Source organism: Dasypus novemcinctus, chromosome 9, assembly GCF_030445035.2.
Source record: "Dasypus novemcinctus isolate mDasNov1 chromosome 9, mDasNov1.1.hap2, whole genome shotgun sequence".
Lineage (NCBI taxonomy): Eukaryota > Metazoa > Chordata > Mammalia > Cingulata > Dasypodidae > Dasypus > Dasypus novemcinctus.
The window spans coordinates 86,771,197-86,796,944 of record NC_080681.1 but is presented as its reverse complement, the minus strand read 5'-3'; the positions used below and the strand labels follow the sequence as shown (position 1 = coordinate 86,796,944).

General features: G+C 41.9%; 1 protein-coding gene across 6 annotated transcripts in view; it reads left to right on the top strand.

Moving 5' to 3' along the window:
- The window catches only part of NSUN4 (NOP2/Sun RNA methyltransferase 4), a 34,638-nt gene extending 13,138 nt beyond the window's left edge, over positions 1–21,500 (top strand). For 5 of the 6 annotated variants that reach the window (XM_058303638.2, XM_058303641.1, XM_058303640.1 and 2 more), the window contains 2 exons: positions 19,424–19,548; positions 20,150–21,500. In XM_058303638.2, the coding sequence (XP_058159621.1) occupies positions 19,424–19,548; positions 20,150–20,426 (402 nt within the window). In that variant the 3' untranslated portion in view covers positions 20,427–21,500. Of the gene's footprint in view, positions 1–17,254; positions 17,514–19,423; positions 19,549–20,149 lie in introns of all 6 variants that reach the window. The other variant, XR_011649676.1, reaches the window with a different exon arrangement.
- Positions 21,501–25,748: the final 4,248 nt, after the last annotated feature.

Here is a 25,748-nt window from a genome sequence, read left to right as displayed (position 1 = left end):
TGGTTGCTCAGAGACCCTTGTGAAGATAAGTAAAAATAAGTTTATTTAATTTATTATTTATTATTGTTGTTTTATATATATATATACCATAAAATTAGCCATTTTAGCCGTTTTTAAGTATATAATTCAGTGGCATTAATTACACTTACAATGTTGTACTGCCATCACCGCCATCCATTACCTAAACCTTTTCATTCTCCCAAACTCTGTGCCCATTTAGTAGTAACTCCCCATCCCCCCCTTCCCCCTCCCAAACCCTGATAACCTCTAATTTACTTTCTGTTTCTTTAGACTTGCTTATTCTAGATATTTCATATGAATGGAATCATACAATATTTATGCTTTTGTGGCTGACTTGAGGATACCTTCAAGGTTCATCTGTGCCCTGTAGCATGTATCAGAATGCCCTTCCTTTTTATGACTGAATAGTATTTCTTTTTAATTACTAAATTTTAAAATACATTTCTAAACAGAAGGGCCAATTGGGTCATAGTTTCTGCTTATCTCCATAGCAGAGCAGTCCACAAAGACACAAGTAACACTGATTTTTTTCTCCCCATAATCAGGGATGAAAAATAAATAACTTGTTTCTGAACCAAAAGCACAACCACAAGCAGTTTAAAATGTTTCACCATTAATATGGTCCTGGCAGAAATCATGTAGAATTTTTTTTCCTTAAAAAAATTAAAAAAAAAAAATTTCCATTAAATTGTTTTCTACCATGGCTATACCATTTTACATTCCCACCAACAAGGCATGAGAGTTTCAATTTTTTCATATCCTTTCCTATGCTTTCCTTTCCTCTTCTTAAAAAAAACCAGCTTATCCTAGGGTATACAGTGGTATATCATTGTGGTTTCAATTTGCATTTCCCTAAAACTAATGATATTGAACATCTTTTTATGAGCTTATTGGCTATTTGTATATCTTCTTTGGAGAAATATTTATTCAAGCCCTTTGCCCATTTTTAAATTGCATTATTATCTTTTTACTTTTGAGTTGTAGGAGTTATTTATATATTCTGGATATTAAACCCTTATCAGATATATGATTTGCAACTATTTCCTCTCATTCTGTACATTGTGTTTTCACTTTTTGGATTATGTCCTTGTATACATGAAACTTTAATTTTGATGTCCAATTTTAATTTTGATGTCCAGTTTATCTAATTTTTCTATTGTTCCTTGTGCTTTTGATGTCATATCTAAGAATCCATTGCCAAAATAAAAGCTCGTGAAGATTTTCTGCTATGTTTTCTTCTAAGTATTTTATAGTTTTAGCTCTTATATTTAGGTCATTGATCCATCCTTTCTTTTTTCTTTATTAGAGAATTTGTAGGTTTACAGGAAACTCATGCATAAAATACAGACTTCCCATATACCACCTTTTTATTAATACCTTGCATTAATGTGGTACATTTGTCACAATTCATGAAAGAACATTTTTATTCCCACAGCTAACTACTTCCCCTTCCTGCAAATGACTGTTCTTTATATTTTCTTCTGTATTCTTTGAAATATTCTTTGTATATACAAATATAAATGTGTGTTTTTAAAAACAGGAACGGTAGCATATTATATGCACTATTCTGAGCTTTGTGTGTGTGTATATATATATATTTTTTTTTTTTTTCCATTTACTAATGCATCCTGGAACAATCTTTTTTAGTCCTATAGAGCTCCTTCATCCTCTTTAACAGTTGGGTTATTCTATTTTATGAATGTGCCATATAGTTTGCAGTGATTATCCTTGAACTCATATGATTTCCCACAAGTGCAAGTATGTTTTTAGAACAAATTCTTTGAAGTGCTGGATAACAGTTTATGTACATTTAAAATTTTGATAGAGATTGTGGTGGTTAAGCTAGTTTCACTCCTTCTGGTAATGCATAGAAGTGTTTTTTCCACATCCTGTAAACACTGGTGTCAAATTTTTTTGTTTTTGCCAATCTGACAGTATCTAATATATGCTTTCTTATTATAAATGATGTTGAAAGTCTTTTCATATGGTTGTTTTTTCTTTTAATCTGCATACTCTAAAACATTTATTTAAAACATATACTTTAAAAAATATAAAAAATATGTAGCTGTTGTCTCTGTCTTGTCATCTGATTTATATAATCCGTCTAGTTCTCACCATCCTGACTCAGCCACTAACAAAGTGAAAGAAAGCTCAGAGCATCTTGGAGACACCTGAGAGAACAGCATCTTACCTGTGTAGGAATCCCTTATTCAGCTTTCTTGACATGGAATTGCAGAACAGAGTAGAGAGAGCATGACCGCTACTGTTAGCCTAACCTTTTTCTGCATCGCTTGGGCAAGCTGCTTGATTTCACTGAACTTCACCCTCTTCCCTTGTGAAACAGGAAATGCCTACCACATTGGATTGTTGTGAGGATTTAGTGAGACTGTCTAGGGAGAGCACTTAGCATACTACCTGGCTATGAAGATTAGACGGATGATAGCCATTGTAGTACTTTGATATAGTTATGAATCCAAAAATAGATATTGGATTATGTTTGTAATCTGGTCTATTACTGGGCATGATTGAGTTATGAATTAGAGCTTTGTTTGGGACAGAGTTGGAGCTTTTGATGTGAGGGTTCTTAATGTTGGAGTTTTGATGTTAGAGTTTGATATGCTGAAGTCTGATGCTGAAGTCTTAAGCTGGAGCCCCAGGGAAAGAGACAGAACTGTTCGCCTGATAATCTACAGCTGACCCTGTATAGAGAGCCTCATAGTCTACAGCTGTCCTTGTGGAGAAAACAGGAGCTGAGCCCAGAGGAACCCAGAGGAACCCAGGAAGCCTGAACCTTCGCAGATATCAGCAGCCATCTTGCTCCAACATGTGAAAACAGACTTTGGTGAGGGAAGTAACTTATGCTTTATGGCCTGGTATCTGTAAGCTCCTACCCCTAAATACTCTTTAAAAAACCAACCAGTTTCTGATATTTTGCATCAGCACTCTTTGGCTAATACAGCCATTATCATTATTCAGGCTATCCTTGCATACTTCTATGGACAGGGGCTTCACTGAGGTTCTCTTGAACAACCTCTGATGTTGAAAGTTCTTCCTTTTGTTGAACTAAATTATGCGATTGTATGGTATATGATTTAGTATAAGGATTCTGGAGTCAGACTGTTTGGATTGGCCAGAGAAGTTTGGGCAAGTTACTTAACCTTTTCAGTTAATCTTCAACTTCTTCATCTGTAAAGTAAGAATAATAGTAATGCCTATCTCTTATGTGAAGATTAAATAAGAACACAGGTAAAGCATTTAGCACAGTGCCTGGTGTATAGAAAGAATTCAACATCATTATCACCATCACAGTCCTTATTGTTATTATTATTTTTTAATTTATTGAAGTATATCACTCATACATAAACATATGTAAACAATAAGGATATAGTAATAGTTGTGAACTTTCAAAACAAACATACACAACATCATACAGGGCTCTCATGCCTAACCCAACCACCAATACGTTGCATTGTTGTGAACTTTTTTTTTTTTTAAAGATGTATTTATTTTTCCCCCTTCGCCTCCTCCTGCTCTGATGTTTTTGCTGTCTGTGTTGTCTTGTCTTCTCATTTATTTCTCCTTTATGATTCACCAGGATTCGATCCTGGAGACCTCTGATGGGGAGACAAGTTCCCTGTCAATTATGCTGCCTCAGTTCCTGATTTCTGCTGCACTTCACCGTGACTCTCCCCTTGTCTCTCTTTTGATGCAGCATCATCTTGCTGCGTGACTCACTTGCATGGGGCACTGGCTCACCATGCAGGCATTAGCGCGGGCACTGGCTTGCCGCATGGGCACGCTTTCTCTTCTTCTTTTTCACCAGGAGGACCCAGGAATCGAACCCAGGTCCTCCCATATGGTAGGCAGAAGCTCTGTCACTTGAGCCACATCCACTTCCCTGTTGTGAACATTTTTAAGTAATGATGAAAGAGCAACCTCAAAATATTACTACTAACCAGAGTATCTTACATTTAGTGTATTTTCCCCCTAACCTTCCCTATGATTATTATTATTTTTATATCATTTATACATGAACATACATAAACAATAAGTGTATAGAAAAGTTGTGAACTTACAGAGCAAACATGCATAACATCATACAGGGGTCCCATAGATCAATCCACCACCAGCACCCTGCTTTGTTGTGAGAAACTTGTTACAAATTATGAAAAAATATTGTTAAAATCTTATTATTAACTATAGTTCATACCTTACGTTTGGTGTACTTCCCCCCCAACCCACCATGTTATTATTTTTTCTAAATATATTTTTATTACAGAAGTTGTGAACTTACAGAACAACCATGCACACGTGCAGCATTCCCATACAACATCCCTCTATCAACACACTACCCTGTGGTGGAACATTTATTACAAATTATAGGATAATATCAAGACTATTACCACCAACCATGGTCCACAGCCTACGCTTGGCATGCTTCCTCCATATTTCCCCATCATCAACACAGTACGTCTTTGGCATAGATACATGAATATTACAGTATTGCTCTTAATTACAGTCCATAAGTCACTTCAGTTGTGTTTTTCTCATGCTTCTCCACATTCTCATCACCCTGCAGTAGTGACATACATACATCTGCTCTAGCTCATATAGGACACTCTTGCATCTGTACCATCAACCACAATTCTCATCCACCTCTGGGTTTACTGTGTTATTCAGTCCCTAGATTATTCTCTAGCTTTCTTTCAATTCACATTTACATCCCTAGACTACCCTTTCCAGCCACATTCCCATTTATAAACCAGCTCTTATTCACTATCATGTGTTACCATCAGTTCTATACATTTCCACATGTTTACAGTACAGTTAGTTAAAACTTCTGTATACATTAAGCATCAGTAGTCCATCTCAGTCCTCCCCTTGTTTCCTTTAAGAGTCTACCACCTCCCATCAGGTCTTGAAGAAGTTTTCCTACATTTTCTTCTATAAGCTTTATTGTTCTTGCTTTTATATTTAGTTTTTTGATCCATTTTGAGTTAATTTTTGTGTAAGGTGTGAGATAGGGGTCCTCTTTCTTTCTTTTGGCTATGGATATCCAGTTCTCCCAACACTATTGGTTGACTGGACTGTTCTGCCCGAGCTGGGTGGGTTTGACAGATTTGTCAAAAATCACTTGACCGTAGATGTGACGGTCCGTTTCTGAACCATCAGTTTGGTTCCATTAGTCTATGTGTCTGTCTTTATGCTAGTGCCATGCTGTTTTTACCACTGTAGCTAGGTAATATGATTGAAAGTCAGGAAATGAGAGTCCTCCAACTTCGCTTTTCCTTTTTAAGATGTTTCTGGCTATTTGGGACCCCTTACCCTTTCAGATAAATTCGGTAATTGTGTTTTTTATTTATTTTTAAAATGCTGGTGGAATTTTTATCAGGATTGCATTGAATCTGTTTATCAATTTGGGTAGAATCTTAGTGATATTTAGTCTTCTAATCAATGAGCATGGAATGTTCTTCCAATTATTTTGGTCATTTTTGATTTCTTTTAACAATGCATTGTGCATTATATTTTTCTGAATACAAGTGGCTTACGTCCTTCGTTAAATTTATTCCTAAATATTTGATTCTCTTAGTTGCTATTGTAAATGGAATTTTTTTCCTGACTTTTACCTTAGATTGTGTGTTACTAGTGTTTTTTAAAGTCTATTTACTCTGATATAAGTATGACTACTCTGTCTGTTTTTTTGATTACTGCATGCGTAGAATATCCTTTTCCAGCCTTTCACTTTCAATCTCTTGGGTCTAAGGTGAGTCTCTTGCAGACAGTATATAGATGGCTCACATTTTCTGCCAGTCTTTGTCTTTTGATTGGGGAGTTTAATCCATTAACAATCAATGTCGTTACTGCAAAATGTTATTATCACCCATTTTTTACCTTTGGGTTTTATCTGTCATATTTTATTTTCAACACTCTTTTGAGACTTTTAGTTACTTTTACTGATATAATCTTCATTTCTAGACTCTCTTCCAAGACTCCCTCTCCTTTTTTTTCATTTCAAATTGTAGCACACTCTTTAGAATTTACTGCAAGGCCAGTCTCTTTGTTATAAACTCTCTCAGTTTCTGTTTATCTGTGAATATTTTAAACTCACCCTCATTTTTGAAAGACAGTCTTGCCAGATATAAGATTCTTGGCTGGATACTTCTCTTGCAGTATCTTTTTTTTTTTTTTTTTTTTTAAAGATTTATTTATTTATTTAATTTCCCCCCCTCCCCTGGTTGTCTGTTCTTGGTGTCTATTTGTTGTGTCTTGTTTCTTTGTCCGCGGCACGGGAAGTATGGGCGGCGCCATTCCTGGGCAGGCTGCTCTTTCTTTTCACGCTGGGCGGCTTTCCTCATGGGCGCACTCCTTGCGCGTGGGGCTCCCCCACGCGGGGGACACCCTTGCGTGGCAAGGCACTCCTTGCGCGCATCAGCGCTGCACATGGCCAGCTCCATACGGGTCAAGGAGGCCCGGGGTTTGAACCGCGGGCCTCCCATATGGTAGACGGACGCCCTAACCACTGGGCCAAAGTCCGTTTCCCTCTTGCAGTATCTTAAATATATCATACCACTGTCTTCTTGCCTTATGGCGTCTGGAGGCTTATCTTGTTCCTTTAACGGGGCCAAATCTTCCTCTTTCTCTGTATGGATTATAATTTTTTGTTGGTATCTTGGCATCTGGCTTACTAGATTTATTTATTCTGGGTGCAGTTTCTCTCTTTAGTTTAGGGCTTTCTTGCCCTTTCTCCCTTTGCTGGTTGAGTAGTAGGAGATGAGGATGTAGGTAATGGTATAAGCTGCGGAGGCTGAAGCTGCCTGCATTGCCCCAGGGACTGATGAAACTTTTCCCACCTTTCTCCTTTGCCAGGGATAGGGACAGAGCCTCAACTGTGTATAATAATCCAAGTCATGCAGGCCTAGACTGCAGTTGCTTAGAGAGACTGATGAGGCTTCACGCCCCTTCCTTCCCTGCTTGGGGCAGGGATAGAGCTGCTGGTCTGGGCAGCAGTCTATGCTCTACAGGTCCAAATGACTGCAGCTGTGCCGGTAGACTTGCGACTATTCAGTCTGTCCCAACAGAATGTACCTGCAGTTACTCTGAGAGGCTGGTGTAGGTCCTACCAGCTTCCTCCCTGCCACAGGTAGGGCTGAAGCCCAGACTAGGGCTGCAGATTGATCTGAGTGGAAAGAAGCCAGTCCCTACCAGCACAGTGATTTTCAGTCCGTTCTGCTGATTTCAGTCTTCATGCTGGGGGCAGAGTAAAAATGGCAGCTACCAGCCTCTTTACAACTTTGACAGGTTCAAACTTTAGCTATTCTTAGGGTTATACTTTAGCAAGCTGAATTTACTAATCAGTAGATGAAGTCAATGGCCAATTGTCTCTTCCTCCCCTGTTTTTGGGAAATGGAGCTTCCAATTCCAGTCACAATATCTCCTGAGGTGGTTTGTGCTGCTAGAGTAGGATGATCAATGGCCTCTGTGGCATGGTCTGTATTTTCCCAGGGAGGCTGGTGCAGGTTCCCCCAGTTTCCTCCCTGTTGGAGGTGGCTGGGGCTTAGGCGAGAGCTGCAATCCGATCTGGGTGGGAAGAGGCCGGTCCTTACCAACACAGTGAATTTTCAGTCAGCTACTGGCCTCTTTCTGACTTGAACAGGTTCAAACTTTAGCTGTTCTTAGGGTTATACTTTAGCATGCCAAAATTACTTCTTAGTAGCTGAAGTTGCCATCAGTGGAGGATGGGCACCAGCTTCCATGATGTGGAATGCTCTATTTAACAACTCTTCTCTGCAGATGGGTAGTCGCCTCCTTCCATTCTTTTAGGAGCCCCCAAACAGGTGCTTTTGATAGCGCTGGGTGATTACTAACTGCCCTGTAGCACAAACTGTCTCTAGAATCTCCTTACTCTGCTGCCATCTTGCTGGTTCTGTCCTTATTATTTTTTTTTCCAGTCATTGATTCTAGTTATGCCCTTGGAACAGTATAGAATGAGCTGCCTGCCTTTTCATTTGACAGTTCTTCAGACATTTGAAAACTGCTTTAATTTCTTGAAGTTGTCTTCACTAATTTATTTGTTCAACATATAGTTGTGGGGAAGCAGATGTGGCTCCAGCGATTGAGCTCCTATCTACCATATGAGAAGCCCAGGGTTTGATTCCTAGGGCCTCCTGGTGAAAGCAAGCTGGCCTGCCCTGTGAGCTGGCCTGAGTGGAGAGCTGGCCCATGTGGATTGCTGGCCCATTTGGAGTGCTGGCTCATGCAGAGGTGCTGGCCTGCTCAGGCGTGTTTGATTATGCAGCAAGATGACCTGAGCAGAAAGTTGGTGAAGCAAGATGACACAACAAAAAGAGACACAGAGGGGAGACAATAAGAAATGCAGCAGACGAGGGAGCTAAGCGGGCGCAAGTGATTGAATGCTCTCTCCAACTCTGGAAGGTCCAATGATTGGTTCCCGGTGCTACCTAAAGAGACGACAAGCAGACACAGAAGAGCACAAATACACACAGACAGCAGACGGCAACCATGAAACAATGGGGTGAGGGGGAATAAAGACATGATTATTAAAAAAAACAAAAAACAAGTAGTTGTGTATAGTCTACTATGCATTAGGTAAGTGTTAAGCACTTGAGATGCAAAGAATGTGACTACAGGGCTCCCTACACTTTTGTTAACTCCAACCCTCCGCTAGCTTCAACTGGCCATCAGCTGGAGTGAGGACAGGACTCCAAAGCTCTGTGTGTTCATCGCAAGACACTTAACCTTTGTGCCCCGCCCACACTCACAGCTTTCTTTTTTTCCACCTAACACATTGCAATTATACTTTGCTCATCCCTATATATTAAAAAAAAAAAAACTTTGCCAGTCTTTGCAGATCAACCTGAATGCTCTCCTTCAGAGATTATCCACACAATGAGTTTAGACAATACATTAGCCTTGTTGAGTCATTTCCTTTTAAATGTTATTCTTGTATACTACACAGAGTTGGGTTTTGTTTTGTGAGCCAATCTGTAAAATTTATTATTTTAATTGCTGATTTAAGTAATTAGTACTACTGATGTATTTGGTCTCCGCTCTGTCAGATTATTTTACTGTATTTTATTTACTGTGCTTCTTTCACTGTGTGGTCTCTTTTCTTTCCCTATTGTTTTTCTTTTCATTTTCTTCTGTTATTTAGGACAGTTTATATTTTAATTCTACATTAGGCTATATTTTAATTCTACATTTGTTTTGCTTGTTGTTCTTTTGTTTGTTTTTTTCAGGAGGCACCAGAACAGAACTCAGGATCTCCCATGTGGGAAGCACGCGCTCAACTGCTTGAGCCACATCTGCTCCCCAACATTATGGCTTTTTATTTATTTATTTTAAAGATTTATTTTTTATTTATTTCTCTCCCCTTCCCCCCCAGTTGTCTGCTTTCTGTGTCCGTTCACCCTGTGTTTTTCTGTGTTTGCTTGTATTCTTGTCAGCAGCACCAGGAATCTGTGTCTTTTTTTTTTTAAGATTTATTTTTTATTTCTCTCCCCTCCCCCCCGCCCCCCACCCCAGTTGTCTATTCTCTGTGTCCATTTGCTGTGTGTCATTCTTTTTGTCTGCTTCTGTTGTTGTCAGTGGCAAGGGAATCTGTGTTTCTTTTTGTTGTGTCGTCTTGCTGCATCAGCTCTCTGTGTGTGCGGCACCATTCCTGGGCAGGCTGCACTTTCTTCTGTGCTGGGTGGCTCTCCTTACGGGATGCACTCCTTGCTCGTGGGGCTTGGTAGATGGGTGCCCTACCCACTGGGCCAAGTCTGCTTCCCCAATCTGTGTCTTCTTGTTGCATCATCTTGCTGCATCAGCTCTCTGTGTGTGCAGCACTATTCCTGGGCAGGCTGCGCTTTTTTCACACTGGACGGCTCTCCTTATGGGGCGTACTCCTTGTGCGTGGGGCTCCCCTATGTGGGGGACACCCCTGCTTGGCATGGTACTCCTTGCATGCATCAGTACTATGTGTGGGCCAGCTCATCATACAGGTCAGGAGGCCCTGGGTTTGAACCTTGGACCTCCTATGTGGTAGGCAGACGCCCTATTTGTTGCGCCAAATCCACTTCCCATCGCTTTTTGTATCTGTCTAGCTATCTATCAATCAATCTATCTGTATTTTTACACAAAGACAATTATTTAAGATCTTTATTAATAGGTGCTTGTAGTTTGTTGACTTCTCTGAAAAAAAAGTTGTAAACTTTTATTAGAAATAAAAATGAGGTTCTTAAAAATTCAACTTGACCAGATACGAAGAACTTAGAAAACTTTAAAGGTGTATTGAGAAAAATCAGGCTTTAAAACAAACAAACATTTGTCATTACCAAAAAGAGACATATTTAGGTAAAAGTAGAAAATATGCCATGCTGCATAGATAATGCAGATAGTTCTAGTTATCTGGCCAACGGACAAAAAGCAAGCACTTAAGGTCTTTAGTTCTAATCTTTTGTTCATTTCTTATTGCTGGAATTTCATATTCATTTCTTCTTATTGGATGACAAAACTGGATGTTTGTAGAGATGGTAAACTGGCATTTACTCAGCCTTGGGAGCAAATGATTACTCAGCAGGTGGATCTGCTGCTTTTGTCTCTCCCATTTTGTGGTTTAGGGGTTTTTTTTGGGTGTCTGTGTCAGTAATTGAAGTTGAGGTGGCTGCTGACCTTGGGTCTCATCTCAATTTTCCTTATCTTCATTGCCATCCTTTCTAGGCTGTCTTTGGCAAGGTCTGTAACCCCTATATATTTTCTGTCTCGTTGGTCTTCTTTGTCCGCATCCTCCAGAGTGCTGGCCTGTTCAGAGTAGTGCCCCGTGCAGGTGTGCTGCCCCATGCAGGAGTGCTGGCCCATGCAGAGAGCTGACGCAGCAAGATGACACAACAAAAAAAGACACAGAGGAGAGAGAATAAGAGATGCAGCAGATCAGGGAGCTGAGGTGGTGCAAGAGAATGATCACCTCTCTCCCACTCCAGAAGGTCCCAGAATTGGTTCCCAGAGCCGCCTAGTGAGAATACAAACAGACATAGAAGAACACACAGCGAGCAGACAATGGAGGGAGGGGGAGAAATAAAAAATATATTCCACTCCCCATCCCACCCCCACTCCTCCCACATCAACACCCTCTTTCATCAGTGTGGCATTTGTCAATTTTATTGAGTTTTTCAAAGAACCACCTTTCTGTTTTGTTTATTCTCCAATTATTTTTCTATTCTCTTTTGTTTATCTCTGGTTTTGACAGTTTGAATTTGGTGAATCCCCCCAAAAATATTATGCTTATTAACTAATCTATTCTTGTGGGTGTGTTAGTCTTTGATTGCATTAGATTCTCTTTAGATCACTTGGTTAGATTGCTTTTTTTTTTTTAAAGAATCTGCCCATTTTATCTTTTCAATCTTTTATTTTTTTATTATTTTTAAATCCCGCCCCCCCCCACTGTCTGCTCTCTGTCTATTCGCTGTGTGTTCTTCTGTGTCTGCTTGTATTCTTGTCAGTGGCACTGGGAATCTGTGTCTCTTTTGTTGCGTCATCCAGGCTGTGTATTTTTCATGCGGGGTGGCTCTCCTTATGGGGCACACTCCTTGCACGTGGGGCTCCCCTATGCAGGGGACACCCCTGTGTGGCACAAGCACTCTTTGCACACATCAGCACTGCGCGTGGGCCAGCTCACCACATGGGTCAGGAAGCCCTGTGTATGAACCCTGGACCTCCCATGTGGTAGGCAGACATTCTATCAGTTGAGCTAAATCTCCTTCCCTCAAGGAGTGGACTAGGATTGGACTATGTCAGTGAGGCATGACTCAGGCTTAGTCTCCACCCTCTTGCTGGGTGGTACATAAATGGAGACAGGGAAAAAGGAAGCTGCCATATTGATCCTGCCATGTGAAATAGAGGACTGCAGGAAAACAGAAGCCCCAAGAGACTGAGAGAAGTCCTGGAGTCTGGAACCAAAAGAGCACAGAGGCAAAGAAAGAGGCCCCCAGTGGGCTGGGACCACAGAGCAGCTCAAGGGTGAGGAGATGAGCCCTGCCATATGTCTGATTTGCCACTTGGCAGGACACTGGATCAACAGTAGCTGACTATGGTGAGAAAGCATCTTTGATGGTACCTTGATTTGGACATTTCATGGCTTTGGAACTGTAATCTTTTACCACAGATAAATCCCCTTTACAAAAGCCAACACATTTTTGGTACTTTGCAGTGCCAGTCCTGTGGCAAACAAGACAGTGGCCTAAACCTTAATTATTTCCTTTCCTCTGCTAATTTTGGGTTTGCTTTTGCTTTTTTAGTTATTCAAGATGTAAAGTTAGATTATTAATTTGGGATCTTTCATCTTTATTAATATAGTCATTCATAGCTATAAATTTTTCTCTGAGCACTGCCATTGCTGCATCCCATAAATTTTGGTATGTTGTGTCTTTGTTTTCATTTGTCTCTAGGTATATTCTAGTTTCCCTGTGATTTCTTTTTTTTTTTTTCAAGATTAATTTTTAAAATTTATTCCCTCACGCTTGTTGTTTGCACTTGCTGTCTGCTCTCTGTTTCTGTTCATTGTGTGCTCATCTTCTTTTTAGGAGGCACTGGGAACCAAACCTGGGACCTACCCATGTGGGAAAGAGGTGCCCATTGGCTTAAACCACCTCCACTCCCTGCTTGTTGTGTCTCTTATTGTTTTTCCTTGTTGTGCCTCTTCATTGCATCATCTTATTGCACCAGCTCGCTGTCTTGCTTGTTTTCCTCAAGAGGCACCAGGAACCAAACCCGGGACTTCCCATGTAGGAGGCAAGTGCCCAACTGCTTAAACTACTGCAGCTTGCTGCAGCTTGTCTTCTTTAGGAGGCACTGGGAACTGAACCTGGGACTTCCCATGTGGGAGGCGGGCACCCAATTGCTTGAGCCACATCCACTCCCTGATTTCTTTTTCTGTTTTTTTAAAGACTTATTGATTTATTTATTCCCAACCTCCCCCCCCCCCTTGTTTGCTCTCTGTGTCCATTTGCTGTGCATTCTTCTGTGTCTGCTTGTCTTTTCTTTTGGTGGCACTGGGACCTTCTGGAGTGGGAGAGAAACCCTCAATCTTTTGCACCCCCTCAGCTACCTGGTCTGCTTTGTCTCTTATTGTTTCTCCTCTGTGTCTCTCTCTTTTTCTTTTTTTTTGGTGAGTGAAACTATGACTGGCAGCCTGTACTGTGTCTCTGTTTGTTGTGTCATCTGGCTGCGCCAGCTCTCCATTCGGCCCAGCTTGCCATGTGGACCAGCAGTCCTGCAGGGGTCAGCACTCCTGTGCAGGCCAGCACTCCACTCAGGCCAGCTCACGATGTGGGCCAGCTTGCCTTCACCAGGAGGCCCCAATTATTGAACTCTGGACCTCCCATATGGTAAACGAGAGTTCAGTTGCTTGTGCCACATTTGCTTCCCCGATTTTTTTTTTCTCTCCCTTTCCCCCACCCTCCTGGTTTGCTTTGTCCATTCACTGATCTTCTGTGTCTGTTTCTTTTTGTCTTCTCTTCTTGTTTTCTCCTTTAGGCTTCACTGGGATTTGATACTGGGGACCTCCGATGTGGGAGAGAGGTTCCTTGTTGCTTGCACCACCTCATTGCCTGGTTTCTGTTGCATCTCACCTTATTCTCCCTTGCATCTCTCTTTTGCTGCATTATCATCTTGTTGCATCCCTTACTGCACAGCCCTGGCTCACTGCTGGCCTGGCTCGCTGCACAGGCACACCTTTACCAGGAGGCCCCAGGGATCGAACCTGGGTCCTCCCATTGGTAGATGGAAGTCTAATCCCTTGAGCCACATTCACTTCCCCCTGATTTCTTTTTTAACCATTGGTTGTCTAAGAGTATGCCATCTAATTTCCACGTATTTGCATATTTTCCAGTTTTTCTACTGTTATTGATTTATAGCTTCATTCCACTGTGGTCAGAGAGGTTACATTTTAAAATTTAAGTACTTTTACATTTGTTGAGACTTTTCTTGTGCCCTAACATATGGGGTGTGTTAGTAATTTTTTGACTGAATGCCAAACATTGTATGAAAAATTGTGGAGATAATCTGAGGGTCTGGATGGTGTTATCTTACTTTAGGGAGGATTTGCTTTTGCTTCAGGCAGATAGTTAATTCAATCAGAAATTAAGATGATTCAGAACTGGACTTTGTGTGAACTGTTCTGTAACTGGATTTTGTTTAGGTTCTTGACTGTGCTGCAGAAATGAATTTCAAAGCATGTCGGGTGAGTTAGGCCAGTAATTTATTAAGGTAGGGAGGGAAGAGAAATGGGACAAAATAACAGATCATGGTTCCCAGGTAGAGAGGAAGGGGCTAAAAAGTGATAAAGTGGGCTGATTTACAGATTACAGTTCCCCATTATAGATTATAAATACCCAGGTTTTACTTGCATGTTCTTCATGACAAAGGAAAAACGGCAAGAGCAGGGCGCAGAAGGCAGGAACAGGCACACGAACTGGCACCAGGACTGACACCAGGACAGGGTGAAGGCAAGAGAGCAAGAGAGCGTGGCACTTTTTTTTTGGTTAGTTTTAATTTATTTTTATTATCTTTTTTTTTTTTTAAAGATAAATAGATCACACAAAAGGTCCTTGCTCTTTAAACCATTAATTATTCCACCCCTTTGCTAATGGCAGGGGAGGAGTTCCAGCTGTTTGCTGTTTGTGATTGATTACTCCACCCATCAGTCCCCCAGGAGGGCCCAATTATAAAGTCCTTGGGGAATATCTGGGGCTTCTCCTGGCTTGTGGAGGAAATCTTGTTCTGAATGGCAGGATCTTGTGTGTGTGGGGGTCTTCCAGCAGCCATCTTGGGGTTATTGATGTCCAAGTGGACTCTTTGCCAGGTTCCAGATCCATCCATTGATCCTTATCTTACTAGAAGCTTCAGTTCTATTTCCAGTTTACCTCTACACCTAGGTTAATGAACTTCAGGTGTCCAATTCAAGGCATGAGGTTTTTAATTTACTCTAGGACTCCCTCTTCCTTGGCTTGGACTCAGAATTCCAGTTTTTGTCCTCTCAGCTATTTCTGGCTCCCTCCCTATACTTTTTCTCTGTGAGATCTTCCTTCCCACATTCTTTCTTCCTTGTTAGATTACTTATGATTTCAGATAGAATATAAAAAATATTTTGTTAAGCATTTCTAGTTGCACTCAGCAGAAAGGTTGGTATGTAACAAGCAATTCTTCCTTTACTAGAAGTGAAAATATCTGATTTTGTTTATTGTCAGTTTATGATCATTGTTTAGTTAATGTGAGAGTGCTGTTTTTTTTTAAAGATTTACTTTTTATTTATGTCCCCCCCGCCCTTTGTCTGCTCTCTGTGTCCATTCGCTGTGCTTCTATTCTTCTGTGACCGCTTCTATCCTTATCAGCAGCACCGGGAATCTGTGTTTCTTTTTGTTGCGTCATCTTGTGTCAGCTCTCCATGTGTGCGGCACATTCTTGGGCAGGCTGCACTTTCTTTTGCGCTGGGCGGCTCTCCTTACGGGGTGCACTCCTTGTGCGTGGGGCTCCCCTACATGGGGGACACCCCTGCGTGGCACGTTCGGTGGGGGCAGCATCTGCTCATCTTCTTTTAGGAGGCACTGGGACTGAACCGAGGATCTCCTGTATGGTAGGTGGGCACCAACTAGTCGAGCCACATCCACTTCCCTAATTTTAAGATATATTAAATGCATGGTTGTGACTCCAAATTGCCATTTAGTATTTGTTATAATAGCATACAAAAAATGTTTTCCCTTCCAACATATGGAATTTTAAGTTGACATTCAAGATATCAAAGCCTTCCATAATCCAATATCCCAGTATTTTCTTGTTGTCCCCCAAAATAAACAACTAACAAATGATTTCACCTCTTTAAAAAAAGCATTTGTACTTTAAAAATGGGGTGATATGGGATTCCAGTCTCCTTAAAAATGTTTCTAGAGCTACAGAAAAACTTGCATTTACAAAATAGTTGATAAAATTATTACTCTGGATTGTACAAGAAGGGAGATCCAGGGGCCAGTGAGAAGTCATGGTATATGATATTATTCAGAATTGGCTTCTTTTTCTCCCACTTCATAAGAGGCTGGACTCTCCTCATTTTTAGTTTCTCCATTTCCTGCAGGTAAATCTTAAGTTCTTGGTTAGCTACTTGACTGGTTTTCACTTATTTCACTTTTCCCTTTGATTGCACTTTTTTGTCTGAAGATCTGTCTTTTCCTGCTGACTTCTCTTTGTTTCATGAACATTTTCATAGGAGCAGGTTTAGCTGAAAACCTCTCAGATCTCATCTTGGGCTCCTCCTTTACTCCCCCTATCTGCTAAGCTGAGCTTCTTCTTGGGTGTCTTGGCAGCAGGAAGAGCATGCATTGAGAGACTTTGGGAAGCTGGGCTGCTGCTGCTCTTCCCTCCACCTGAGCTGCTGGGACCCATGGCAGGGGCAGTGGAAGAACTTGACTGGTGGACACAGAAAAAACACCAAGTGAATACGGCACCACTCGGGGAAGTCATGTGAAGATGGAGGCAGGGTAGAGTTATGCATCTACAAGCCAAGGAACTCCAGGGATTGCTAGCAAACATCAGGAGCTAGAAGATGCAAGGAAGAAACTCCCCTATAGGCTTCAGAGGAAGCATGGCCCTGCCAACACCTTGATTTCAGGCTTTTCATCTTTAGAGCTGCGAGACAATAAATTTATGTTGTTCTAAGCCACTTAGTTTGTGGTACTGTTACCAGCCCTAGGAAACTAATACTGACCATGGTACCATGAAGTGGGGTGCTCCTGTAACAAATACCTAAAAATGTGGCACTGGCATTGGAATTGGGTAATGGAGAGGCTGGAAGAATTTTGAAGTGCGTGGTAAAAAGAACCTAAATTGTCTTGAAGAGAGTGTTGGTAAAAATATGGATGTTAGAGATACCTCTGGTGAGGTCTTAAAGGAAATGAGGGACATATTATTGGACAATGGAGTTTGTCAATCCTTGTTATGAAGTGGCAGAGATCTTAGCTGAATTCTGTTCTACCATTGGGTAGAAAGTAGAACTTGTAAGCAATGAATTTGGATATTTAGCTGAGATTTCCAAGTAAAGCATGGAAGGTGTGGCTTGGTTCCTCTTGGCTGCTCATATATATATAATTTTTAAGATTTACTTATTTATCCCCCCCACTCCTGTTGTCTGCTCTCTATGTCCATTTGCTGTGCATTCATCTGTGTCTGCTTGTCCTCTCTTTAGATGGCACTGGAAACCGATCCTGGGACCTTCTGGAGTGGGAGAGAGGTGCTCAATCTTTTGTGCCACCTCAGCTCCCTGGTCTGCTGCATCTCTCATTGTCCAGCACTCTGCTTGGGTCACCTTGCCACATGGGCCAGCACTTGCGTGGGCCAGCTTGCCTTCACCAGGAGGCCCCGGGAATCGAGCCCTGGACCTCCTGTATGGTAGACAGGAGGCCAGTCACTTGAGCCACATCCGCTTCTCTTGGCTGCTTATAAATGTGAGAAGAAAGAAATAAATTGAGGAATGAATTATTAGCAAAAAAACCCCAGCACTTTATGATTTGTAAAATTCTTAGCCCATCCAGGGGTAGCATGCTCTGAAAACAGGGCCAAGAGTGTGGCTGAACAATTGTTTGCTAAAGAGCATAGGCATATGACTTATGGATTCAATTAACCATCCCAGCAGATGTCAGGAATAGAGATGGGGGAAGCGGATTTGGCTAACTGATAAAGCATCCGCCTACCATATGGGAGGTCCAGGGTTCAAACCCAGGGCCTCCTGGCCTGTGTGGTAAGCTGGCTTATGTGTTAGTGCTGATGTGAACAAGGAGTGCCGTGCCACGCATGTCTGTTCCCTGTGTAGGGGAACCCCATGCGCAAGGAGTGCACCCTGTAAGTAGAGCCACCCCACATGAGAAAAGCACAGCCTATCCAGGAGTGGCGCTGCACACACGGAGAGCTGATGCAGCAAGATGATGCAACAAAAAGAGACACACATTCCTGGTCCCGCTGACAAGAATGCAAGCAGACACGGAAGAACACACAGTGAATGGACAGAGAGAGCAGACACCGGGGGGAGGAATAGAGATGGGGTTATTTAGGAAAAATCTGTGGAGTACCCTCTTGTCTTATGGCTTGGATACCCTGTGAATTGCAAGGGAGACCTACAAGGTTTTTGAGAATTTTATACCAGCAGAAACATCGCCAGCCTGGACTAAAAGGGACAGATGAAATGAAATGAAGGAAGAATGGCTCTAAGGGCAGAACCAAGGATGCAAAGACCAAAAAGAGTGAGGTCATTTCAGTGTGTGCAGAGGATAGAGCATCAAGCCGCAAAAGATTATTCTCAGGACTTGAAATCTAATGGAATTTTCCCTGCTAGTTTCAGGCTTGTTTGGGACCATAGCCCCATTTTTCCTTCCAATTTCTCTCTGTCCTATGCTTGGTCCACCATTGCATTTTGGAAGCAGATAATTCATTTTCTAGGTTTCATGGGTCCACAGATGGAGAGGAATTTTGCTCCAAGATAGACCATGCACAGTCTCACCTGTATATGATATAGATGATTAGAAGATGAGATTTGGGACTTTTTTTTTTTTAATTTGGGACTTTTTGAGTCATATTTAGATGAGATTTGGGAATTAGAGTTGTGCTGGAATGGGTTAAAACTTTTGGGGATATTGGGATAGGGTGAATGTATTTCAAACATAGGAAGGATATGGATTTTGGGGGGTGAAGAAGGTGGACTGTTATGCGTTGAATAGTACCCCTAAAAAGATATGTTGAGGGAGTAGATGTGGCTTAAGCAATTGGGTGCCTGCTCCTACATGGGAGGTCCTAGATTCAGTTCCCAGTGCTTCCTAAAGAAGACAAGTAGACACATGAGGGAGCCATCTTGGGGCAGAGGGGGAGTGGGGGGAATAAAACTTAAGTTTTAAAAAGATACATTGAAGTCCAAACCCTCAGTATCTGTGAATGACCTTACTTGGAGATAGGGTCACTGCAGATATTAATTAGGTAAGATGAGGTCATACTGGAGTAAGTTGGATCTTTCATCTAATCTGACTGGTGTCCTTTTAACAAGAAAGACACAGACACAAAGAACACCGTGTGAAAATGGAGACACACATGGGAGAAGGCAAGACTTTTCTCTAGATTGATATCAATTACTTAATTATAGTTATTCGTCGTTTTTGTTGTTTTCTGACCAGTTTCCCCACTCATTGTTTCACACTTGTCTACCAGGTTAAAATAGAAGCTTTATTATGTACACTGCAGTGGAGGTATGGGTATGGGCAGAGGAAATGCTCCACCAAACCTATCAAAGCGGGGGCCTAAAATACCCTGACCTAAGGAGAAGGAGGCTGTAAGGAACTCTTAAGACTTTTCCCTTTACTACCTTGGGCAGGTGCTGGTGGATGTGCCCTGTACCACAGATCGTCATTCTCTCTATGAGGAGGAGAACAACATCTTTCAGCGGTCAAGGAAGAAGGAGCGACAGATGTTGCCTATGCTGCAAGTGCAGCTTCTTGCGTGAGTGATGGATTTATAAAAATTGAGCACTTTGTGCTAGAGTGCTCTAGGAGTTTGGTCACCTGGGGGACTGCCAAGACCATCACCCATAGAGTGGTCATCAGGCTGGGAGACTGCCTAAAGGAGACAGACATCATAGGGTGGTCCTTCTCTGGAACATAGAAACCCTATCTAATAGGATATACTTGGCAGGATGAGCTATGTGGATTTATTATGCTCTCTTATGCCATGCTATTCCCAGTATTGCTGAGTAGCGCATGTTTTAATAATAGCTACTAAAAAAACTTAAATAAAAAAGGCTACTGAGGTCAAGGCTTTCTGGGGCTGGGGTAAGGGCTCAATCCATAGCTAGCATCAGACTTGGCTATGACTAGAGTCAGAGCTGAGGGGATCGTTTCAATAAGTCTTATAGGAGGAGAAATGATGGATTAAGGTAGGGTTGCTCCCTGCCTTAAGAATGACTTCAGGGAGTGTCGTTGTGGAAGGGATTTAAGAGACTGACTCAGCTGCCTATCCCACAGTAGACTCAGTAGTCTTCATGCTCCCTGTTTTTTCTTCCACTGCTGAGAAGATCACTAATTATTGCTTCTCTTCCTTTCAGGGCTGGACTCCTTGCCACCAAACCAGGAGGCCATGTTGTTTATTCTACCTGCTCACTCTCACACTTACAGAATGAATATGTGGTGCAAGGCACTATCGAGCTCCTGGCTAATCAATACAGCATTGAGGTTCAGGTGGAAGACCTGAATCACTTCCGAAAACTCTTCACGGACACATTCTCTTTTTTCCCATACTGCCAGGTGGGGGAGCTGGTAATCCCAAACCTCCTTGCCAATTTTGGGCCTATATACTTCTGCAAAATGTGCAGGCTGACATAGTATCACCCTGTCCCTCACAAAGGGTGTAACCTGTTAGAGGGTACTGAAAACTGAGACCAATGGCAGAAATGCACTCTGGGTCCTATCTCCATTCTGTTCAAGTTTTCTGTGGTTTTTAGTAATAGGAGGAAGGAGTTTTTCTGTCCTACTTTCCAGATGTGGTACATCAGGAGGTTTTTGATCTACCCATGACTCCCCACCTGTGTCCAAGCCTATGCTAAATGTTCTTGCCCCACTAGGAGCTTAGGAGGAGGAGCTGGTGGGCAAGTTCACACATTAAACTATAATCTTGGGAAGAAACATTTAGCTAATAAAATTGTTGAAGCTCCTTGGAGCTGGGGCCTCATGTCAGTCCAAGTACTGTTGATTCCATTTGTACTAGCAGTTGCTGCTGAGCACTGACTCCTAGGGATGGTTGCCCAAAGTCCAGGGATATAGCCTGGTTATAGGCCTCTGGTTATAGAGCCTTCCTCACACTTGAGGTGAGTTCTACCTGCTCAGTCTTGTGATCAGCCTACGAACCCAAACAAGTCTACCTGCATATGGTAGACTGTTAATCTGCTTGCTTACTCACACTGAGAAAGCTCTCCGGAGCTAAATAATTCCAGCTTTTCTTCCTGGTGCCATCAGCACTCTTGCCCAAATGTGGCTAGGGAAGAAGCCCTGCTTCTGCCAGAAGGCTATAATACTCTTTGTGTATTTCTTCCTTTGTTAATTCATCCAGCAAGTTTTCCTTGAGCTCCTGTATGACAGTTAGCTAAGGAGCTGCTGGAGATGTAGCAGTTGGGATTGTGGGAGATAGGGCCTCCTTATTGTTCAAATGGCAGCTCTCCTCCTGCTTTATGAGCACCTAGGAACCTCCTGATGTCTTTTTTGTTATTTTGGGTTTGTTTTGTTCCTGATACACAGCTGAGTTCTGGTGCTAGTCCTTTGGCTCACTGGCAAGTCTCTCACACCTTATACAGCATGTGTTTAGGGATAACAGTATGTCATTTATTGACTTTTATAATTTTAGCCAGACAATGGGACTCGTTTAGTGGCAGGGATATTAAACAATGCTTTTGGTCACTTGCAGATATTGTTTTTTTTAATTAAAAAAAAATTTTTTTTTCTGAAAAACTGGCCTTGAGCAGAAAAGGGTGCACAATTTTAGAATACTTGGTTTCCTCTTCCTCTTTCTGCCATTCCCTTTGTCCTTTATGCTTTTTCTACTAATCCTTGCTTGGGTACTAAAGGTAGCAGCTGAAAGGTCTTTGGATGAGGTTAGTTTCTCCTTTCTTGGGATTTGCATTTTAACTAAGGGTTCTGGAATACCTCCAGACTCAAAATCTAGTGCAGCTAGGAAGATGGAGCCCCAGGGAGCTTGGCTGGTGCTCTGAGTAGGACCCTAACCGGCCTCCATGTGTGGCAGATAGTCCCTGCTTGCTGTTTACTCTGCACTTGGTGTTTGCTGAGGCTGGCAGGCCTAAGGTGCCTGGATTTCTGCCCTTGGCCTCCTTGGTGCTAATAGAATGCTTAGGAGTAATAATTCAAGAAAGGGGGAAACGGACTTTGGCCCAGTGGTTAGGGCGTCCGTCTACCATATGGGAGGTCCGCCGTTCAAACCCTGGGCCTCCTTGACTCGTGTGGAGCTGGCCATGCGCAGTGCTGATGCGCGCAAGGAGTGCCGTGCCACACAGGGGTGTCCCCCGCGTGGGGGAGCCCCACGCGAGTGCGCCTGTGAGGAAAGCCGCCCAGCGTGAAAAGAAAGTGCAGCCTGCCCAGGAATGGCGCCACCCACACTTCCCGTGCTGCTGACGACAACAGAAGCGGACAAAGAAACAAGACGCAGCAAATAGACACAGAAAACAGACAACCAGGGGAGGGGGGGGGGGATATTAAATAAATAAATAAATCTTTAAAAAAAAAAAAAAAAAGAAGAAGAAAGGGTCTCCTGCCCTTGGGGTCAGTCTATTTGGGGATATATAGACCCAGCTAAGGAAAGCAGAGAACAGTTTGATTATCTCCTATAATTGAACATTCACCTATCTTTCAATCCAGTCATCCAATACTAGGAATAAATCCAAGAGAAACTCATACATGTACGTAAGGAGACACAAGAATGTTCATAGCAGCACTCTTCACAAGACAAAAACCTAGAAACAATCCGAATGCCTGTCATCAAGACAGTGGATAAATAAACTCAAACAATGAAATGTTACACAGCTGTCCAACGAACTATAGTGACATAACAATATGGATGAATCTTAGCAATAAAATATAAAGTGAAAAAAGTTAGGTGCCAAATGATTAAATGTAGCATGATGCCCTTTTTAAAAAAACAACTCTTTTCTCTTTTTTATTAAGTTATTATTTACATATAAATTCATCAATTTAAAATATACTTTTGATGAATTTTATAATTGTATATAATGTAACCACCATCACCACCAAGATATAGAATAATTCCATCTCTTAAAAAAGTTTCCTTGTACTCCTTTGCACGTGATCCCCTTCTCCCATCCCTGTTCCCAAGGCAACTACTGATTTGCTTATATCACTATATTTTGCCTATTCTAGAGTTTCATCGTGTGGAAGACAGTTGATTTACAGCTGGAATGAAAAGTTCCATCTTTATTTCTGGCCATACCTGGTGTCTGGTTTATTGTTCTTGGCCAAGATAAAGGCATTGGGATTTATGATGTGTTGTTAAAGTCTGAAAGTCCCCATTGACCCCCAGGGTCACTTTTTTTTCTTCAGGTAGCAGGGGCTAGGGATTGAACCCGAGACCTCATATTAGGAAGCCATCGCTCAACCACTGAGCCACATCAGCTTCCAAGTTGCTTTTTCATTTGTTTTGCTTGTCGTCTTTTTTTTTTTTTTTTAAGATTATTTATTTATCCCACCCCCCCTTTGCTGCTTGCTTGCTCTCTGCTCTTTGTGTCCATTCTCTGCACGTTCTTCTGTGTCTGCTTGACTCCCTTTGTTACGTCATCTTGCTGTATAAGCTCTCCGCAGGCACGCGGGTTAGCTTGCCTTCACAAGTAGGCCCTGGGACGCAAACCCAGGGCCTCCCATATGGTAGACGGGAGTCCAATCAGTTGAGCCACATCCACTTCCCTTGTCATTTGTTTTTGATTTTTCAGGAGTCATTGGGAACTCAACCTGGGACCTCCCATGTGGGAGGTGGGACCTCAACCCTTTAAGCCTTTTCTGCTCCCAGGGTCACTTTCTTTACTGATGATTTGCAAGTGACCTAACCAGTTAAGTGTGCCTGACTTGATTACAGGATTACAGGAGCATAAACATCCTGCTGGGCACTTCTGATTTGAGCTCTTCCAAAGCCAGGATTCTTCACATATTTCATGGTGATTCAATCCAAAGACAGTGGGATGCCATCATGTGCAAATAAGGATCCTGGGGAGTTTGCACATGGGGTATCTCTCCAGTTCCTCCTGCTTGTATGCATTCTCTTTTTTGGTGAGATCAGCTCAGTGATAGGTTGGCTCGAAGGGAAGGCAATGCGGAACTTAAAGAAATAAAGGACAGAGAGAGAGACACGAGAGGAGATAAAGATGGGACCAGGGGACTCAAAGCTTCTGGAACTGAGAGCCTCAACCCTAGTTTCCACCTCATATTTATTGGGAACTACCAAGCAGCTGTTTGCTATCAGAACTGCAACATCATTTACAATAATAGGGAACAACTGCAACATCTACAATGGAACAGGTGCAACATTTACAATAAGGAACAGGTCATACAAACTTCAAATTCAATCTAAACTCTTTTCCCCACATTTCCCCGTTTTTGTTTTTGCACATAGGGGGTCACACAAAAACTAGATATATTCCAATAAGTGCTCTGCTAGATAAAATACTTTTCCAATGCTTGGCAACATCTAACTTAAGGCTAGAAAGTCCTGAACCAGCAGCCAACCAGAATCTGGAATGTGCTGACCCATAAGGCATTGGTTCACTGATTAACAAAGCTTCCTGCATGATAGTTTCACTTTTAGGTTTGAACAATACTCATTAAATTTTTTCTCAATATATTCAGTCCTGGGATTGTTCAAACTTAAAACAAGAGATTTACATATACATTCAACAAGGTACATCTAATTAAAAATTTTTTTGTTGTTGTTGAGGTACTGGGTATTGAACCTGGGACCTTGTATGTGGGAAGCTGGCACTCAACCACTGAGCCACACTGACTCCCCAACAAGGTACATTTATATATCACAATTCATCAAGTCACTTAAGTACAAAATATGTTATATTAAAGTTGTGATTAGTATTCAAGCATTTTAATACATAATCCATAACTGCCACAACAAACAATAAGACAACTAGCAGACATAAATAAACTTTCATTTCTCATGGGCTTAAGATTCCCAACCAACAAGGCTATATAGGCCAGTACTTGATAAAAAATGATCTTATTTTTCCCAGTTTGTATAGAGCTCTTAGCATCTTCACTGGACCGGGGGCCACATCCAATTCACAGGCTAAGTCAATATCCACCTTCTCTTTTTTTTTTTTTAAGATTTATTTTTTATTTATTTCTCTCCCCTTTCCCCACCCCATTGTCTGCTCTCTGTGTCCATTCACTGTATGTTCTTCTGTGTCTGCTTGCATTCTTGTCAGTGGCACTCGGAATCTGTGTCTCTTTGTTGCATCATCTTGCTGCATCATCTCTCTGTGTGGCACCACTCCTGAGTGGACTGCACTTTTTTCGCGTGGGGCGGCTCTCCATGCAGGGCACACTCCTTGCGTGGGGGGCACCCCTTGCGTGCCTCAGCACTGCTCACAGCCCAGCTTACCACATAGGTCAAGAGGCTCTGGGTTTGAACCCTGGACCTCCCATGTGGTAGGCGAACACTCTATCAGTTGAGCCAATCTGTTGGAGGTCCTTCCACTCCTAATTAACACAAAAGATTTTTAGTATTCCAACAATATTACAAATTCTATTAACATGAGAAAGCACTGTACTTTATCAATTACAGTAGATAGTATAGTTTTGTTTTATCCATCCAAACAACATTAAATAACTTGATAGAGTAGCGGGGACCTTACAGCTTGTCCCAATTGTTTGCCTATTCCATTGTCTCTGATGTTTCTTAGTAGGGTCACTGCCACAGGTTTCTTCTATGCAGCCAGATTCATTGACATCAGGCCAGGGCAGAAAGCCTTGAAGAACTGCAAAAGTCCATTGTTGACCTTTTCACATAGTTTTTGCACTTCCTGTATTTGTTTAGGCTTTTACTTTTACAAAACACATTATCTCACTGAATGTTACCACAGTACTTTTACAACTTGGTATATGGATACTAGTTCTGTCCCGTAT